A 20,428-nucleotide genomic window follows, 5' to 3' on the forward strand; every position below is an offset into this window, starting at 1 on the left:
TGCCTCTGAGGGTCGTCTTTGGGTCGGTGTGTATCTGGAAGTGGAGGTGCTCAGCGGCGGCGAAGGTGTTGTTGGAGTCGGTCGTGATGCGGATGGTGTTCTTGTGTACGATGGCGATGACTCCTCCAGTCTGGTTGACGCGGTCTCTCCGGGTGATCGTGTATCTGTCTGGGATGGCGATGGCGATGTCGGGTTTCATCCAGGTTTCTGTGAGGAAGGAGACGTCTGGTGAGGTTGTGTCGAGCAGGTTCCAAAGTTCGATGGGGTGTCTGTGGATGGAGCAGGTGTTGAGCAGGATGCACTTGAGGTGGCTGTTGTTGGTTCTTGGCTTGGTGGCTGTGGTGCAGGTCCGGAGGCAGTTGAACTTGCAGGCTTGACAGGTGAAGGGTCCGTAGGTGCGTCTTGGGTTGGCTCAGTGGCAGGCTCTTGTTCGGTCGGGTTTGAGTGCGATGAGGGTGGCGGCGTCGTAAGTCCGTCGTGTGGGCAGGCATCGTCGGGGGCCAGGGGTCCTGGCGCTGGGTGCAGTCCAGGCGCGGACGGGCTTACCTTTGGCGCGCCTCCGGCGCGCAATCGGCGCACCCGCTGCGCGTATGCATGGGCGTCATAAGAAGGAGCCGGGAGGGAGGAGCAGCTGGGTGGCGGGAGCGGGGCGGCGAGAAAGGAGTTCAGAGGGCGGCTCAGCGGCGGCTGGGTTGCCCTGTGGAAAACGAAGGAAAAAACGAAGGCACAGCTGAAGTAGAAAGCGAAGGCAGTAAAAGATAAGGCAGACTAGGGCACAGCTGAAGTAAAAACGAAGGCAACAAAGATAAGGCAACTAGGGCACAGCAGAAGTAAAAATGAAGGCAACCAAAGATAAGGCAAACGAGGCAGTAGCAGGGGTGTGTGAGGGCGACCTCGCCTGGTTACAGGCTCAGAGGTCGCTCCCTGCACCTCTGAGCGGTCCCCTTAAGAAGGAGCCGGGAGGGAGGAGCAGCTGGGTGGCGGGAGCGGGCCGGCGAATGGGCAGGAGGGGTGCGGGGCCGCAGGGAGGCAGCGGCGGGAAAGGAGGTCAGAGGGCGGCTCAGCGGCGGCTGGGTCGCCCTGTGGAAAACGAAGGAAAAAATGAAGGCACAGCTGAAGTAGAAAGCGAAGGCGGTAAAAGATAAGGCAGACTAGGGCACAGCTGAAGTAAAAACGAAGGCAACAAAGATAAGGCAACTAGGGCACAGCAGAAGTAAAAATGAAGGCAACCAAAGATAAGGCAAACGAGGCAGTAGCAGGGGTGTGTGGGGGCGACCTCGCCTGGTTACAGGCTCAGCGGTCGCTCCCTGCACCTCTGAGCGGTCCCCTTAAGAAGGAGCCGGGAGGGAGGAGCAGCTGGGTGGCGGGAGCGGGCCGGCGAATGGGCAGGAGGGGGGCGGGGCCGCAGGGAGGCAGCGGCGGGAAAGGAGGTCAGAGGGCGGCTCAGCGGCGGCTGGGTCGCCCTGTGGAAAACGAAGGAAAAAACGAAGGCACAGCTGAAGTAGAAAGCGAAGGCAGTAAAAGATAAGGCAGACTAGGGCCCAGCTGAAGTAAAAACGAAGGCAACAAAGATAAGGCAACTAGGGCACAGCAGAAGTAAAAACGAAGGCAACCAAAGATAAGGCAAACGAGGCAGTAGCAGGGGTGTGTGGGGGCGACATCAGATCAGGAATTAAAACTCGCGTGGGTGCCACACTACCTGCAAACTCAAAATAAATGTGGGAAAACTGCAGAGTACTTGTGCTCTGACGAAGAGCACATGCCATTAGTGGAAAAAACTGCCCCGGTGCCTCTGACATGGTAAGTGGCAGGCAGTATCCATCACCTATTCTGTATCCTTATGGTCCCTGTAACACCTTCTGTATCCTGCAAGGCTCCACGCTGTGGACATTGGTACCTGTAAAACATCTATTGTAGCCCAGTGGACCTATGCCAGCGGCATAGGGTACCTGTATACATCTACCGTAGCCCAGTGGACCTGTGCCGGAGGCACAGAGTACCTGTATACATCGACTGTAGCCCAGTGGACCTGTGCCGGCGGCATAGGGTACCTGTATACATCGACTGTAGCCCAGTGGACCTGTGCCGGCGGCATAGGGTACCTGTATGCATCGACTGTAGCCCAGTGGACCTGTGCCGGCGGCATAGGGTACCTGTATACATCTACCGTAGCCCAGTGGACCTGTGCCGGAGGCACAGAGTACCTGTATACATCGACTGTAGCCCAGTGGACCTGTGCCGACGACACAGAGTACCTGTATACATCGACTGTAGCCCAGCGGACCTGTGCCAGAGGCACAGAGTACCTGTATACATCGACTGTAGCCCAGCGGACCTGTGCCGGAGGCACAGAGTACCTGTATACATCGACTGTAGCCCAGTGGACCTGTTCCGGAGGCACAGAGTACCTGTATACATCGACTGTAGCCCAGTGGACCTGTTCCGGAGGCACAGAGTACCTGTATACATCGACTGTAGCCCAGTGGACCTGTGCCGGAGGCACAGAGTACCTGTATACATCGACTGTAGCCCAGTGGACCTGTGCCGGAGGCACAGAGTACCTGTATACATCGACTGTAGCCCAGTGGACCTGTGCCGGAGGCACAGAGTACCTGTATACATCGACTGTAGCCCAGTGGACCTGTGCCGGCGGCATAGGGTACCTATATACATCGACTGTAGCCCAGTGGACCTGTGCCGGAGGCACTGAGTACCTGTATACATCTACTGTAGCCCAGCGGACCTGTGCCAGCGGCATAGGGTACCTGTATACATCGACTGTAGCCCAGTGGACCTGTGCCGGAGGCACAGAGTACCTGTATACATCGACTGTAGCCCAGTGGACCTGTGCCGACGGCACAGAGTACCTGTATACATCTACTGTAGCCCAGCAGACCTGTGCCGGAGGCACAGAGTACCTGTATACATCGACTGTAGCCCAGCAGACCTGTGCCGGAGGCACAGAGTACCTGTATACATCTACTGTAGCCCAGCGGACCTGTGCCAGCGGCATAGGGTACCTGTATACATCGACTGTAGCCCAGTGGACCTGTGCCGGAGGCACAGAGTACCTGTATACATCGACTGTAGCCCAGTGGACCTGTGCCGGAGGCACAGAGTACCTGTATACATCGACTGTAGCCCAGTGGACCTGTGGCGGAGGCACAGAGTACCTGTATACATCGACTGTAGCCCAGTGCCGGAGGCACAGAGTACCTGTATACATCGACTGTAGCCCAGCGGACCTGTGCCAGAGGCACAGAGTACCTGTATACATCGACTGTAGCCCAGCGGACCTGTGCCGGAGGCACAGAGTACCTGTATATATCGACTGTAGCCCAGTGGACCTGTTCCGGAAGCACAGAGTACCTGTATACATCGACTGTAGCCCAGTGGACCTGTGCCGGAGGCAAAGAGTACCTGCATACATCGACTGTAGCCCAGTGGACCTGTGCCGGAGGCACAGAGTACCTGTATACATCGACTGTAGCCCAGTGGACCTGTGCCGGAGGCACAGAGTACCTGTATACATCGACTGTAGCCCAGTGGACCTGTGCCGACGACACAGAGTACCTGTATGCATCGACTGTAGCCCAGCGGACCTGTGCCAGAGGCACAGAGTACCTGTATACATCGACTGTAGCCCAGCGGACCTGTGCCGGAGGCACAGAGTACCTGTATACATCGACTGTAGCCCAGTGGACCTGTTCCGGAGGCACAGAGTACCTGTATACATCGACTGTAGCCCAGTGGACCTGTTCCGGAGGCACAGAGTACCTGTATACATCGACTGTAGCCCAGTGGACCTGTGCCGGAGGCACAGAGTACCTGTATACATCGACTGTAGCCCAGTGGACCTGTGCCGGAGGCACAGAGTACCTGTATACATCGACTGTAGCCCAGTGGACCTGTGCCGGAGGCACAGAGTACCTGTATACATCGACTGTAGCCCAGTGGACCTGTGCCGGCGGCATAGGGTACCTATATACATCGACTGTAGCCCAGTGGACCTGTGCCGGAGGCACTGAGTACCTGTATACATCTACTGTAGCCCAGCGGACCTGTGCCAGCGGCATAGGGTACCTGTATACATCGACTGTAGCCCAGTGGACCTGTGCCGGAGGCACAGAGTACCTGTATACATCGACTGTAGCCCAGTGGACCTGTGCCGACGGCACAGAGTACCTGTATACATCTACTGTAGCCCAGCAGACCTGTGCCGGAGGCACAGAGTACCTGTATACATCGACTGTAGCCCAGCAGACCTGTGCCGGAGGCACAGAGTACCTGTATACATCTACTGTAGCCCAGCGGACCTGTGCCAGCGGCATAGGGTACCTGTATACATCGACTGTAGCCCAGTGGACCTGTGCCGGAGGCACAGAGTACCTGTATACATCGACTGTAGCCCAGTGGACCTGTGCCGGAGGCACAGAGTACCTGTATACATCGACTGTAGCCCAGTGGACCTGTGGCGGAGGCACAGAGTACCTGTATACATCGACTGTAGCCCAGTGCCGGAGGCACAGAGTACCTGTATACATCGACTGTAGCCCAGCGGACCTGTGCCAGAGGCACAGAGTACCTGTATACATCGACTGTAGCCCAGCGGACCTGTGCCGGAGGCACAGAGTACCTGTATATATCGACTGTAGCCCAGTGGACCTGTTCCGGAAGCACAGAGTACCTGTATACATCGACTGTAGCCCAGTGGACCTGTGCCGGAGGCAAAGAGTACCTGCATACATCGACTGTAGCCCAGTGGACCTGTGCCGGAGGCACAGAGTACCTGTATACATCGACTGTAGCCCAGTGGACCTGTGCCGGAGGCACAGAGTACCTGTATACATCGACTGTAGCCCAGTGGACCTGTGCCGGCGGCACAGAGTACCTGTATACATCAACTGTAGCCCAGTGGACCTGTGCCGGAGGCACAGAGTACCTGTATACATCGACTGTAGCCCAGTGGACCGGTGCCGGAGGCACAGAGTACCTGTATACATCGGCTGTAGCCCAGTGGACCTGTGCCGGAGGCACAGAGTACCTGTATACATCTACTGTAGCCCAGCGGACCTGTGCCAGCGGCATAGGGCACCTGTAAAACATCTACTGTAGTCCAGCGGACCTGTGCTGGCAGCACAGAGTACCTGTATACATCTAACATTGCCCAGCGGACCTGTGCCGGCGGTACAGAGTGTAGGAAGGTACATCCTGACTATGGTTGCCCCCAACTTTTTGCCCTGTGTTTTAGCTGGTTTTTGACATAGTCGACCTGGGATCCTGCCAATCAGGACCCCAGGCCTACTGCTCTCTCTTTAAAATGGATTCCATGTACCTTAGGTGCATTTCCAATTGGTACTGGGCCACCTTATCAGACCCCGTAACGCAGGGCATAGGTGTACCCAGGGCCGCCAGGGGCTGCAGCATGTATTATGCCACCCCTGGCTGGCCTCCTAAATTTGACACAACTGGCTGCGTAACAGCTGGGGCGAAGTCGTGTAAACACACTTTGCTTTAGATATAGTAGCCCTATATCTAACCATACAATGGACACTCGAGTTCCTATCAGTCACTCCTATGGCAGGCCTTGACAATCCTGAAGGCAGAGTGCATGGGCTCGTGTGAGCTAGGTTCAGGCCCGAGCCGAGCCCGGTTGCAGCTTGCGGAATCAAGACCCAATGGCTGTTCCATGATAACGCGTACCATAACGGTAACTCCGGTGTCGCGTTATCCAGGCATGTCGAGTAAGGTGTCATACGAATCGGGGTGCTGCCCTCTCACCAATTCTGGCGATGAGGTTAGCATCCCACCCTTCTAGAGGGACACGACATGTACGTAACTGTGAACCCCGGTTAAAGTTAACTGAAGCCTCAGCTCCACAAAATGGATGCTGCCACCACAGACACGAGTCTGACCTCCTGCTGCTGGGAGTCCTTCCAGCGAGGAGCACTTGGACAAAGGGTTTCCCGTCGAGGGCGGTGTTCGCACCGTCCCAGACAGGGTTTGTGTATTCTGGGTAGGTAGGGCTTTGGTGAGAAGGTGACTGCGGAGTGGCACCCCGGTGCTCACTACGCATCTGCCGGTTAGAACCAGTTCCAGGGGCGACGGCCCTGGCCTGGGGAAAGTCCGGCAGGGGAGAGGGGCGTAACTACCCCCTTCCTGGTCCCACCCTTAGGGCAGGACCTAGTCATGTACCCACCCCTTTCTTTAGAATAAAGACCGGAGCGGGGACCCTTCCAAATTAGATCATCTTTGATTCAAGAACTACTTTCTACGAAAGGACATTCAAGACTCTTCTCAAGATTTCACCCTTGTGACTAAGGAGTAGTCACCCTGCATCAGCGGGCACCAACTAAGAACTCTGCGGTTTGCTGTAAGTCCTTCCTCAAGGAATCCGAAGGCCCAGCTCGACGAGAACCGGCTTCCCTGGCACCTCTGACCTCTACCCACGTCATCAGCTCAGCTGTGATCTGTGGGTGCGACGAGACCTCGAGGGACCGGCCATCATCAGAACCTGCACGCTCTTAACGCCAGCACGACCATCGAGGTAACTCTCTGGTGAGTGCTCTGGGGTCCGAGAAGCCCCGACCCTGAGCCGCTCCAGCACCGAAGTGCAGTCTCCCAGCATCTCCACGATCTGCGTGGGGCCCTTCTGCTCGCTGCTCAGCACGTTGTCTGGTCACTAGCCGCTGGCTTGTGCCCTTCTGTGACGACATCCGAGAATCATCACTGCTGGTCTGGTTGCTCCAGACTGGCCCTTGCTTCCATCTTTGCGAGAAGCACCCCGGACCCTCCTGGTCCACTCAAGACGCCATCTTAGGCCTACCACGTGGCCCTGAGAACTGCCAAGGCTTGTTGCCCCATCCTGGGCCCAGCGACGCCGACAGCGTCATCCTTCGTGGGACAGCTCGCACCTCCGCCGTGGTCGCCGACAACGCCTCCTGGTCCGTGAGACTGCAGAGCCTAGCGTCGCCCACTCACCTGGTCGAGGTGACGGCCAACCGGTGCCTTCCGGGTACCCTCTGACTACTGGCTAGTAGTACGAACTTGGTCCCCTCTGCTTTCAGGTTTCATCAATCTCCGATCCAGGCTTGGATCTCTACGAACTATTCAGCACTGGTCGCCGGCCAGCAACTCCTTTTCTTCCGGCTCCTGGCTCGTCAGCGAAGACCCCGACGCCTGTAAGACTTGTGCCGCCGCAGCCCTCGTGGCTAGGTAACTCGGCATTTCGGTGCCTGCATAGCCTCCTTACTCTAGGGTCCCGAGTCCCTCGCTTCCGACTTGCCTTATCGGGTCCGCCCGAGACCTTAATCTTTCCGTGTCTTCGGACACTTGTTTTAATTGTGCACTTGAAGTATTTGCTAAAGAGATTTGGTTTGTGCTTAGTACCCTGTCCTCATAAAGAGTACAGGGCTGTTGTGATTCTTAATAAATATACTGTTTATTTTCATAACACTTGTGTGGTGTCCTTTCACTGGGTGTTCAAGGGGTACATGTGTGGTAAACAGCTGGCTTAACACGCCCTCTCGAGTCTTTAGCCTTAGACTGCTCGTATCCACGCTACTAGGATAGCTGGTCTATAGGTTGACTTACAACCAAACACCATAAGGGTCGTTGGAACGATACATAGCGATCGCTAGAATAGCGAACGTTGCATATCGGGCCAACTTCTCACACAGAGTACCTGTACACATCTACTGTAGCCCAGTGGACCTGTGCCAGAGGCACAGAGTACCTGTGCAACATCTACTGTAGCCCAGCAGACCCGTGCCGGTGGCATAGGGTACCTGTAAAACATCTACTGTAGCCCAGCGTCCCGTGCTGGCGGCACAGGGTACCTGTAAAACATCTACTGTAGCCCAGCGGACCTGTGCCGGCGGCATTGGGTACCTGTAAAACACTAACTCTAGCCAGAGTGGAACAAGGAGGCCTATATCCTTCAAATCTCTGCCTTGTGTTCTGGTTCCGCTAGTCGGAGGACGTTCACTCTGATTCTGGGTTCATTTAACTGATCTTTCTAGTCCCAATAGTTTTAAAGAAGCACCTGGAGGTGCAGTTGGTACAGCCCTAAAAGACCAGGTTCTAGCTCGGTCATCATTGCAACAGTGACTCCGCTGGGTACCTCAAGTTCTGTGGGTTACTCAGTCACTGAGAAGTGACGCATAGTGTGGCGCATGGTGAGACGCATTGTGCGACGCATGGTGCGACGCATGGTGTGACGCATGGTGTGACGCGTGATGCATGGTGCATCATATGGTGAGACACATGGTGTGGCACTTGGTGCAGCGCATGTTGAATGGTGTACCGCATAGTGTGGCGCATGGTGCGACGCATTGTGTGACGCACGGTGAGACGAATGGTGCGGCGCATGGTGAGACGAATGGTGTGGCGCATGGTGAGACGAATCGTGTGGCGCATGGTGAGACGATTGGTGTGGCGCATGGTGAGACGAATGGTGTGGCGTATGGTGAGACGAATGGTGAGACGAATGGGGTGGCGCATGGTGAAACGAATGGTTTGGCGCATGGTGAGACGAATGGTGTGGCGCATGGTGAGACGAATGGTGTGGCGCATGGTGAGATGAATGGTGCGGCGCATGGTGAGACGAATGGTGTGGCGCATGGTGAGACGAATGGTGTGGTGCATGGTGAGACGAATGGTGTGGCGCATGGTGAGACAAATTGTGTGGCGCATGGAGAGACGAATGGTGTGGCGCATGGAGAGACGAATGGTGTGGCGCATGGTGAGATGAATGGTGTGGTGCATGGGGAGACGAATGGTTTGGCACATGGTGAGACGAATGGTGTGGCGCATGGTAAGAGAAATGGTGTGGCGCATGGTGAGACGAATGGTGTGGCGAATGGTGAGACGCATGGTGAGACGAATGGTGTGGCGCATGGTGAGACGAATGGTGTGGCGCATGGTGAGACGAATGGTGTGGCGCATGGTGAGACGGATGGTGTGGTGTATGGTGAGACGAATGGTGTGGCGCATGGTGAGGCGTATGGTGAGACGAATGGTGAGACGAATGGTGAGACGAATGGTGTGGCGCATGGTGAGACAAATGGTGAGACGAATGGTGAGACGAATGGTGAGGCGCATGGTGAGACGAATAGTGTGGCGTATGGTGAGATGAATGGTGTGGCGTATGGTGAGACGAATGGTGAGACGAATGGTGTGGTGCATGGTGAGACGAATGGTGTGGAGCATGGTGAGACAAATGGTGTGGCATATGGTGAGACAAATGGTGTGGCGCACGGTGAGACGAATGGTGTGGCGCATGGTGAGACGAATGGTGTGGCGCATGGTGAGACGAATGGTGTGGCGCATGGTGAGACGAATGGTGTGGCGCATGGTGAGACGAATGGTGTGGCGCATGGTGAGACGAATGGTGTGGCGCATGGTGAGACGAATGGTGTGGCGCATGGGGCATCGCGTGGTGCGGCACATGGTGCAGCACATGGTGCGACACAGTGTGGTGCATGGTGAGAAGCATTGTGTGACGCATGTTGAGGCACATTGTGTGACGCATGGTGCGACGCATGGAGTGACGCATGGTGCATCGCATGGTGAGACGAATGGTGTGCTGCATGGTATGGTGTAAATGCAAAAACAACAGTTGATGGACAGAATGCAGAACAATGTCATACATTCAACCCAGTACAGAGATCTGGGCCTAAATCTATCGCTTTTTTGCACTCCACACCACCCCAGTTCAGACATGGCAATATGCAAATCAGCCTTGACCCTGTGCCTCATGGGGACAGTCCAGCCCGAACTGCCAAGCCATGTCTTTCCTGGACTGGAATCAAGCATCCTAGGACCGGTTTCTGGCTATCAGCCGTCTTCAGCCAAGATAGCTTCAATCCAGTGGTGTGGAGAGCATGGGACTCACGTCTGAGCATACCCATCCCACTCGGAGTGACAAATGTAAAAACAACAGTTGATGGACAGAATGCAGAACAATGTCATACATTCACCCCAGTACAGAGATCTGGGCCTAAATCCATCGTTTTTTTGCACTCCACAACACTCCAGTTCAGACATGGCCATATGCAAATCAGCCTTGACCCTGTGCCTCATGGGAACAGTCCAGCCCGAACTGCCAAGCCATGTCTTGGTATGGTGCGGTGCATGGTGAGAAGAATGGTGTGGCGCATGGTGCAGCGTGCCGTGCGGCGCATCGCCTGTGAACGCTTTTGCCGTTGTCCATACTCACTGGCGCTGGGAGGCTTGTGATAAGCGCGCAAGTCCTTGCTGAACAGCACCTCCTCATGTTTAATCCTCAGCAGGATGTCTGGGCTGGGAACGGAACAGCCGGCTGTGGAGAGGGAGAGAGGTTACTCTTAAGACACGCTATAAGTCCCCAGTCATATAAAAGCCAGTTAGAGGCAGCACAGACTCTTACCTCTGCAGTGTAAGCTACGGAGCGACTAGAAACAGCTGCATACAGTACAGGCAGCACAGACTTACCTCTGCTGTATATGCTCTGGACCAGCCAGGAATGGTGGCCTACAGTACAGGCAGCACAGACTCTTACCTCTGGTGGCTTTTTTCAGGTCTTCTCTCTTGGGAACAGTCAGCTTCTTTGCATACGGCTCATCCTCCTTTTTAATTCTGAACAGCGTGTCCGGATTGGTAATGCTGTAGCCTGAAATTCAAACAGATTCTAAATTAGAAGCTATTGTGGGATCCTCCACAATTCTTGCAGCTTGCATAACCAAAGCATAAAATATGAAAACAGCATTTTACCATTTAACTAAGAGAAACAAACATTAATGATTCAAGGGTTCGACGATACGAACCTGCAATAACAATTTCAGTAAGCTGCAGGAGTCAATGTATTCAGGATTCTTGCCAAACCTTGATTTTAATCAAGTGTACCCGCTTTACAAAGTGCCAGGACCACAACACACTGTGTTTTTCCTCGAAGCAACATACATTTATTGCAACCAATTCCGGGGCACAGGTATCCTGGCCTAAATCCAGAAGGTACAAGACTGCTCATCCAAGCTAAAATGATACAGGGAACCTGGTCTGAGTTCAGAACTGCTAAAACGACTCCAGAGTGCACTACCCCTAAAAGAACGGTCCAGCTGATGACAGACCAAAGACAGCAGAAGCCTCCGCTGAGGAGAGGCCAAAGACAGCAGAAGCCTCCGCTGAGGAGAGGCCAAAGACAGCAGAAGCCTCCGCTGAGGAGAGGCCAAAGACAGCAGAAGCCTCCGCTGAGGAGAAGCCAAAGACAGCAGAAGCCTCCATGATGAGAGGCCAAAGACAGCAGAAGCCTCCGCTGAGGAGAGGCCAAAGACAGCAGAAGCCTCCATGATGAGAGGCCAAAGACAGCAGAAGCCTACGCTGAGGAGAAGCCAAAGACAGCAGAAGCCTCCATGATGAGAGGCCAAAGACAGCAGAAGCCTCCGCTGAGGAGAAGCCAAAGACAGCAGAAGCCTCCATGATGAGAGGCCAAAGACAGCAGAAGCCTCCGCTGAGGAGAAGCCAAAGACAGCAGAAGCCTCCATGATGAGAGGCCAAAGACAGCAGAAGCCTCCGCTGAGGAGAGGCCAAAGACAGCAGAAGCCTACGCTGAGGAGAAGCCAAAGACAGCAGAAGCCTCCATGATGAGAGGCCAAAGACAGCAGAAGCCTCCGCTGAGGAGAAGCCAAAGACAGCAGAAGCCTCCGCTGATGAGAGGCCAAAGACAGCAGAAGCCTCCGCTGAGGAGAGGCCAAAGACAGCAGAAGCCTCCGCTGAGGAGAGGCCAAAGACAGCAGAAGCCTCCATGATGAGAGGCCAAAGACAGCAGAAGCCTCCGCTGAGGAGAGGCCAAAGACAGCAGAAGCCTACGCTGAGGAGAAGCCAAAGACAGCAGAAGCCTCCATGATGAGAGGCCAAAGACAGCAGAAGCCTCCGCTGAGGAGAAGCCAAAGACAGCAGAAGCCTCCATGATGAGAGGCCAAAGACAGCAGAAGCCTCCGCTGAGGAGAGGCCAAAGACAGCAGAAGCCTCCATGATGAGAGGCCAAAGACAGCAGAAGCCTACGCTGAGGAGAAGCCAAAGACAGCAGAAGCCTCCATGATGAGAGGCCAAAGACAGCAGAAGCCTCCGCTGAGGAGAAGCCAAAGACAGCAGAAGCCTCCATGATGAGAGGCCAAAGACAGCAGAAGCCTCCGCTGAGGAGAGGCCAAAGACAGCAGAAGCCTACGCTGAGGAGAAGCCAAAGACAGCAGAAGCCTCCATGATGAGAGGCCAAAGACAGCAGAAGCCTCCGCTGAGGAGAGGCCAAAGACAGCAGAAGCCTACGCTGAGGAGAAGCCAAAGACAGCAGAAGCCTCCATGATGAGAGGCCAAAGACAGCAGAAGCCTCCGCTGAGGAGAAGCCAAAGACAGCAGAAGCCTCCGCTGATGAGAGGCCAAAGACAGCAGAAGCCTCCGCTGAGGAGAGGCCAAAGACAGCAGAAGCCTCCGCTGAGGAGAGGCCAAAGACAGCAGAAGCCTACGCTGAGGAGAAGACAAAGACAGCAGAAGCCTCCATGATGAGAGGCCAAAGACAGCAGAAGCCTACGCTGAGGAGAAGCCAAAGACAGCAGAAGCCTCCATGATGAGAGGCCAAAGACAGCAGAAGCCTCCGCTGAGGAGAGGCCAAAGACAGCAGAAGCCTACGCTGAGGAGAAGCCAAAGACAGCAGAAGCCTCCATGATGAGAGGCCAAAGACAGCAGAAGCCTCCGCTGAGGAGAAGCCAAAGACAGCAGAAGCCTCCATGATGAGAGGCCAAAGACAGCAGAAGCCTCCGCTGAGGAGAGGCCAAAGACAGCAGAAGCCTCCATGATGAGAGGCCAAAGACAGCAGAAGCCTACGCTGAGGAGAAGCCAAAGACAGCAGAAGCTTCCATGATGAGAGGCCAAAGACAGCAGAAGCCTCCGCTGAGGAGAAGCCAAAGACAGCAGAAGCCTCCATGATGAGAGGCCAAAGACAGCAGAAGCCTACGCTGAGGAGAAGCCAAAGACAGCAGAAGCCTCCATGATGAGAGGCCAAAGACAGCAGAAGCCTCCGCTGAGGAGAGGCCAAAGACAGCAGAAGCCTACGCTGAGGAGAAGCCAAAGACAGCAGAAGCCTCCATGATGAGAGGCCAAAGACAGCAGAAGCATCCGCTGAGGAGAAGCCAAAGACAGCAGAAGCCTCTGCTGATGAGAGGCCAAAGACAGCAGAAGCCTCCGCTGAGGAGAGGCCAAAGACAGCAGAAGCCTCCGCTGAGGAGAGGCCAAAGACAGCAGAAGCCTACGCTGAGGAGAAGCCAAAGACAGCAGAAGCCTCCATGATGAGAGGCCAAAGACAGCAGAAGCCTCCGCTGAGGAGAAGCCAAAGACAGCAGAAGCCTACGCTGAGGAGAAGCCAAAGACAGCAGAAGCCTCCATGATGAGAGGCCAAAGACAGCAGAAGCCTCCGCTGAGGAGAGGCCAAAGACAGCAGAAGCTTCCAATGATCACAAGCCAAAGACAGCAGAAGCCTCAGGTGATGAGAAGCCAAAGACAGCAGAAGCCTACGCTGAGGAGAAGCCAAAGACAGCAGAAGCCTCAGGTGATGAGAAGCCAAAGACAGCAGAAGCCTACGCTGAGGAGAGGCCAAAGACAGCAGAAGCCTCCATGATGAGAGGCCAAAGACAGCAGAAGCCTCAGGTGATGAGAAGCCAAAGACAGCAGAAGCCTCAGGTGATGAGAAGCCAAAGACAGCAGAAGCTTCCAATGATCACAAGCCAAAGACGGCAGAAGCCTACTCTGAGGAGAAGCCAAAGACAGCAGAAGCCTCCACTGACGAAAAGCCGAAGTCGGCAGAAGCCTCCACCGATGAGAGGCAAAAGACAGCAGAAGCTTCCACTGAGGAGAAGCCAAAGACAGCAGAATCCTGCACTAATGAGAAGTCAAAGAAGGCGGAAGCTCCACCGATGAGAGGCCAAAGACAGCAGAAGCCTATGCTGAGGAGAAGCCAAAGACAGCAGAAGCCTCCATGATGAGAGGCCAAAGACAGCAGAAGCCTCCGCTGAGGAGAGGCCAAAGACAGCAGAAGCCTCCGCTGAGGAGAGGCCAAAGACAGCAGAAGCTTCCAATGATCACAAGCCAAAGACAGCAGAAGCCTCAGGTGATGAGAAGCCAAAGACAGCAGAAGCCTACGCTGAGGAGAAGCCAAAGACAGCAGAAGCCTCCATGATGAGAGGCCAAAGACAGCAGAAGCCTCCGCTGAGGAGAAGCCAAAGACAGCAGAAGCCTCCGCTGATGAGAGGCCAAAGACAGCAGAAGCCTCCGCTGAGGAGAGGCCAAAGACAGCAGAAGCCTCCGCTGAGGAGAGGCCAAAGACAGCAGAAGCCTACGCTGAGGAGAAGACAAAGACAGCAGAAGCCTCCATGATGAGAGGCCAAAGACAGCAGAAGCCTCCGCTGAGGAGAGGCCAAAGACAGCAGAAGCCTCCATGATGAGAGGCCAAAGACAGCAGAAGCCTACGCTGAGGAGAAGCCAAAGACAGCAGAAGCTTCCATGATGAGAGGCCAAAGACAGCAGAAGCCTCCGCTGAGGAGAAGCCAAAGACAGCAGAAGCCTCCATGATGAGAGGCCAAAGACAGCAGAAGCCTACGCTGAGGAGAAGCCAAAGACAGCAGAAGCCTCCATGATGAGAGGCCAAAGACAGCAGAAGCCTCCGCTGAGGAGAGGCCAAAGACAGCAGAAGCCTACGCTGAGGAGAAGCCAAAGACAGCAGAAGCCTCCATGATGAGAGGCCAAAGACAGCAGAAGCATCCGCTGAGGAGAAGCCAAAGACAGCAGAAGCCTCTGCTGATGAGAGGCCAAAGACAGCAGAAGCCTCCGCTGAGGAGAGGCCAAAGACAGCAGAAGCCTCCGCTGAGGAGAGGCCAAAGACAGCAGAAGCCTACGCTGAGGAGAAGCCAAAGACAGCAGAAGCCTCCATGATGAGAGGCCAAAGACAGCAGAAGCCTCCGCTGAGGAGAAGCCAAAGACAGCAGAAGCCTACGCTGAGGAGAAGCCAAAGACAGCAGAAGCCTCCATGATGAGAGGCCAAAGACAGCAGAAGCCTCCGCTGAGGAGAGGCCAAAGACAGCAGAAGCTTCCAATGATCACAAGCCAAAGACAGCAGAAGCCTCAGGTGATGAGAAGCCAAAGACAGCAGAAGCCTACGCTGAGGAGAAGCCAAAGACAGCAGAAGCCTCAGGTGATGAGAAGCCAAAGACAGCAGAAGCCTACGCTGAGGAGAGGCCAAAGACAGCAGAAGCCTCCATGATGAGAGGCCAAAGACAGCAGAAGCCTCAGGTGATGAGAAGCCAAAGACAGCAGAAGCCTCAGGTGATGAGAAGCCAAAGACAGCAGAAGCTTCCAATGATCACAAGCCAAAGACGGCAGAAGCCTACTCTGAGGAGAAGCCAAAGACAGCAGAAGCCTCCACTGACGAAAAGCCGAAGTCGGCAGAAGCCTCCACCGATGAGAGGCAAAAGACAGCAGAAGCTTCCACTGAGGAGAAGCCAAAGACAGCAGAATCCTGCACTAATGAGAAGTCAAAGAAGGCGGAAGCTCCACCGATGAGAGGCCAAAGACAGCAGAAGCCTATGCTGAGGAGAAGCCAAAGACAGCAGAAGCCTCCATGATGAGAGGCCAAAGACAGCAGAAGCCTCCGCTGAGGAGAGGCCAAAGACAGCAGAAGCCTCCGCTGAGGAGAGGCCAAAGACAGCAGAAGCTTCCAATGATCACAAGCCAAAGACAGCAGAAGCCTCAGGTGATGAGAAGCCAAAGACAGCAGAAGCCTACGCTGAGGAGAAGCCAAAGACAGCAGAAGCCTCCATGATGAGAGGCCAAAGACAGCAGAAGCCTCCGCTGAGGAGAAGCCAAAGACAGCAGAAGCCTCCGCTGATGAGAGGCCAAAGACAGCAGAAGCCTCCGCTGAGGAGAGGCCAAAGACAGCAGAAGCCTCCGCTGAGGAGAGGCCAAAGACAGCAGAAGCCTACGCTGAGGAGAAGACAAAGACAGCAGAAGCCTCCATGATGAGAGGCCAAAGACAGCAGAAGCCTACGCTGAGGAGAAGCCAAAGACAGCAGAAGCCTCCATGATGAGAGGCCAAAGACAGCAGAAGCCTCCGCTGAGGAGAGGCCAAAGACAGCAGAAGCCTACGCTGAGGAGAAGCCAAAGACAGCAGAAGCCTCCATGATGAGAGGCCAAAGACAGCAGAAGCCTCCGCTGAGGAGAAGCCAAAGACAGCAGAAGCCTCCGCTGATGAGAGGCCAAAGACAGCAGAAGCCTCCGCTGAGGAGAGGCCAAAGACAGCAGAAGCCTCCGCTGAGGAGAGGCCAAAGACAGCAGAAGCCTACGCTGAGGAGAAGACAAAGACAGCAGAAGCCTCCATGATGAGAGGCCAAAGACAGCAGAAGCCTACGCTGAGGAGAAGCCAAAGACAGCAGAAGCCTCCATGATGAGAGGCCAAAGACAGCAGAAGCCTCCGCTGAGGAGAGGCCAAAGACAGCAGAAGCCTACGCTGAGGAGAAGCCAAAGACAGCAGAAGCCTCCATGATGAGAGGCCAAAGACAGCAGAAGCCTCCGCTGAGGAGAAGCCAAAGACAGCAGAAGCCTCCATGATGAGAGGCCAAAGACAGCAGAAGCCTCCGCTGAGGAGAGGCCAAAGACAGCAGAAGCCTCCATGATGAGAGGCCAAAGACAGCAGAAGCCTACGCTGAGGAGAAGCCAAAGACAGCAGAAGCTTCCATGATGAGAGGCCAAAGACAGCAGAAGCCTCCGCTGAGGAGAAGCCAAAGACAGCAGAAGCCTCCATGATGAGAGGCCAAAGACAGCAGAAGCCTACGCTGAGGAGAAGCCAAAGACAGCAGAAGCCTCCATGATGAGAGGCCAAAGACAGCAGAAGCCTCCGCTGAGGAGAGGCCAAAGACAGCAGAAGCCTACGCTGAGGAGAAGCCAAAGACAGCAGAAGCCTCCATGATGAGAGGCCAAAGACAGCAGAAGCATCCGCTGAGGAGAAGCCAAAGACAGCAGAAGCCTCTGCTGATGAGAGGCCAAAGACAGCAGAAGCCTCCGCTGAGGAGAGGCCAAAGACAGCAGAAGCCTCCGCTGAGGAGAGGCCAAAGACAGCAGAAGCCTACGCTGAGGAGAAGCCAAAGACAGCAGAAGCCTCCATGATGAGAGGCCAAAGACAGCAGAAGCCTCCGCTGAGGAGAAGCCAAAGACAGCAGAAGCCTACGCTGAGGAGAAGCCAAAGACAGCAGAAGCCTCCATGATGAGAGGCCAAAGACAGCAGAAGCCTCCGCTGAGGAGAGGCCAAAGACAGCAGAAGCTTCCAATGATCACAAGCCAAAGACAGCAGAAGCCTCAGGTGATGAGAAGCCAAAGACAGCAGAAGCCTACGCTGAGGAGAAGCCAAAGACAGCAGAAGCCTCAGGTGATGAGAAGCCAAAGACAGCAGAAGCCTACGCTGAGGAGAGGCCAAAGACAGCAGAAGCCTCCATGATGAGAGGCCAAAGACAGCAGAAGCCTCAGGTGATGAGAAGCCAAAGACAGCAGAAGCCTCAGGTGATGAGAAGCCAAAGACAGCAGAAGCTTCCAATGATCACAAGCCAAAGACGGCAGAAGCCTACTCTGAGGAGAAGCCAAAGACAGCAGAAGCCTCCACTGACGAAAAGCCGAAGTCGGCAGAAGCCTCCACCGATGAGAGGCAAAAGACAGCAGAAGCTTCCACTGAGGAGAAGCCAAAGACAGCAGAATCCTGCACTAATGAGAAGTCAAAGAAGGCGGAAGCTCCACCGATGAGAGGCCAAAGACAGCAGAAGCCTATGCTGAGGAGAAGCCAAAGACAGCAGAAGCCTCCATGATGAGAGGCCAAAGACAGCAGAAGCCTCCGCTGAGGAGAGGCCAAAGACAGCAGAAGCCTCCGCTGAGGAGAGGCCAAAGACAGCAGAAGCTTCCAATGATCACAAGCCAAAGACAGCAGAAGCCTCAGGTGATGAGAAGCCAAAGACAGCAGAAGCCTACGCTGAGGAGAAGCCAAAGACAGCAGAAGCCTCCATGATGAGAGGCCAAAGACAGCAGAAGCCTCCGCTGAGGAGAAGCCAAAGACAGCAGAAGCCTCCGCTGATGAGAGGCCAAAGACAGCAGAAGCCTCCGCTGAGGAGAGGCCAAAGACAGCAGAAGCCTCCGCTGAGGAGAGGCCAAAGACAGCAGAAGCCTACGCTGAGGAGAAGACAAAGACAGCAGAAGCCTCCATGATGAGAGGCCAAAGACAGCAGAAGCCTCCGCTGAGGAGAGGCCAAAGACAGCAGAAGCCTCCATGATGAGAGGCCAAAGACAGCAGAAGCCTACGCTGAGGAGAAGCCAAAGACAGCAGAAGCTTCCATGATGAGAGGCCAAAGACAGCAGAAGCCTCCGCTGAGGAGAAGCCAAAGACAGCAGAAGCCTCCATGATGAGAGGCCAAAGACAGCAGAAGCCTACGCTGAGGAGAAGCCAAAGACAGCAGAAGCCTCCATGATGAGAGGCCAAAGACAGCAGAAGCCTCCGCTGAGGAGAGGCCAAAGACAGCAGAAGCCTACGCTGAGGAGAAGCCAAAGACAGCAGAAGCCTCCATGATGAGAGGCCAAAGACAGCAGAAGCATCCGCTGAGGAGAAGCCAAAGACAGCAGAAGCCTCTGCTGATGAGAGGCCAAAGACAGCAGAAGCCTCCGCTGAGGAGAGGCCAAAGACAGCAGAAGCCTCCGCTGAGGAGAGGCCAAAGACAGCAGAAGCCTACGCTGAGGAGAAGCCAAAGACAGCAGAAGCCTCCATGATGAGAGGCCAAAGACAGCAGAAGCCTCCGCTGAGGAGAAGCCAAAGACAGCAGAAGCCTACGCTGAGGAGAAGCCAAAGACAGCAGAAGCCTCCATGATGAGAGGCCAAAGACAGCAGAAGCCTCCGCTGAGGAGAGGCCAAAGACAGCAGAAGCTTCCAATGATCACAAGCCAAAGACAGCAGAAGCCTCAGGTGATGAGAAGCCAAAGACAGCAGAAGCCTACGCTGAGGAGAAGCCAAAGACAGCAGAAGCCTCAGGTGATGAGAAGCCAAAGACAGCAGAAGCCTACGCTGAGGAGAGGCCAAAGACAGCAGAAGCCTCCATGATGAGAGGCCAAAGACAGCAGAAGCCTCAGGTGATGAGAAGCCAAAGACAGCAGAAGCCTCAGGTGATGAGAAGCCAAAGACAGCAGAAGCTTCCAATGATCACAAGCCAAAGACGGCAGAAGCCTACTCTGAGGAGAAGCCAAAGACAGCAGAAGCCTCCACTGACGAAAAGCCGAAGTCGGCAGAAGCCTCCACCGATGAGAGGCAAAAGACAGCAGAAGCTTCCACTGAGGAGAAGCCAAAGACAGCAGAATCCTGCACTAATGAGAAGTCAAAGAAGGCGGAAGCTCCACCGATGAGAGGCCAAAGACAGCAGAAGCCTATGCTGAGGAGAAGCCAAAGACAGCAGAAGCCTCCATGATGAGAGGCCAAAGACAGCAGAAGCCTCCGCTGAGGAGAGGCCAAAGACAGCAGAAGCCTCCGCTGAGGAGAGGCCAAAGACAGCAGAAGCTTCCAATGATCACAAGCCAAAGACAGCAGAAGCCTCAGGTGATGAGAAGCCAAAGACAGCAGAAGCCTACGCTGAGGAGAAGCCAAAGACAGCAGAAGCCTCCATGATGAGAGGCCAAAGACAGCAGAAGCCTCCGCTGAGGAGAAGCCAAAGACAGCAGAAGCCTCCGCTGATGAGAGGCCAAAGACAGCAGAAGCCTCCGCTGAGGAGAGGCCAAAGACAGCAGAAGCCTCCGCTGAGGAGAGGCCAAAGACAGCAGAAGCCTACGCTGAGGAGAAGACAAAGACAGCAGAAGCCTCCATGATGAGAGGCCAAAGACAGCAGAAGCCTACGCTGAGGAGAAGCCAAAGACAGCAGAAGCCTCCATGATGAGAGGCCAAAGACAGCAGAAGCCTCCGCTGAGGAGAGGCCAAAGACAGCAGAAGCCTACGCTGAGGAGAAGCCAAAGACAGCAGAAGCCTCCATGATGAGAGGCCAAAGACAGCAGAAGCCTCCGCTGAGGAGAAGCCAAAGACAGCAGAAGCCTCCATGATGAGAGGCCAAAGACAGCAGAAGCCTCCGCTGAGGAGAGGCCAAAGACAGCAGAAGCCTCCATGATGAGAGGCCAAAGACAGCAGAAGCCTACGCTGAGGAGAAGCCAAAGACAGCAGAAGCTTCCATGATGAGAGGCCAAAGACAGCAGAAGCCTCCGCTGAGGAGAAGCCAAAGACAGCAGAAGCCTCCATGATGAGAGGCCAAAGACAGCAGAAGCCTACGCTGAGGAGAAGCCAAAGACAGCAGAAGCCTCCATGATGAGAGGCCAAAGACAGCAGAAGCCTCCGCTGAGG

The 20,428-nt window shown here is 54.9% G+C and overlaps 1 protein-coding gene across 1 annotated transcript in view; it reads right to left on the minus strand.

The window, feature by feature from the left end:
* The window catches only part of LOC147709939 (uncharacterized), a 187,699-nt gene that overhangs the window by 52,447 nt on the left and 114,824 nt on the right, over nt 1-20,428 (minus strand). Inside the window, exons 3-4 of the mRNA XM_086928350.1 lie at nt 10,541-10,651; nt 10,220-10,321 (exon numbers count right to left, since the gene is read on the minus strand). Coding sequence (XP_086784476.1) covers nt 10,220-10,321; nt 10,541-10,651 — 213 coding nt within the window. The remainder of the gene's footprint in view (nt 1-10,219; nt 10,322-10,540; nt 10,652-20,428) is intronic.

Source organism: Lissotriton vulgaris, chromosome 6, assembly GCF_964263255.1.
Source record: "Lissotriton vulgaris chromosome 6, aLisVul1.2, whole genome shotgun sequence".
NCBI lineage: Eukaryota > Metazoa > Chordata > Amphibia > Caudata > Salamandridae > Lissotriton > Lissotriton vulgaris.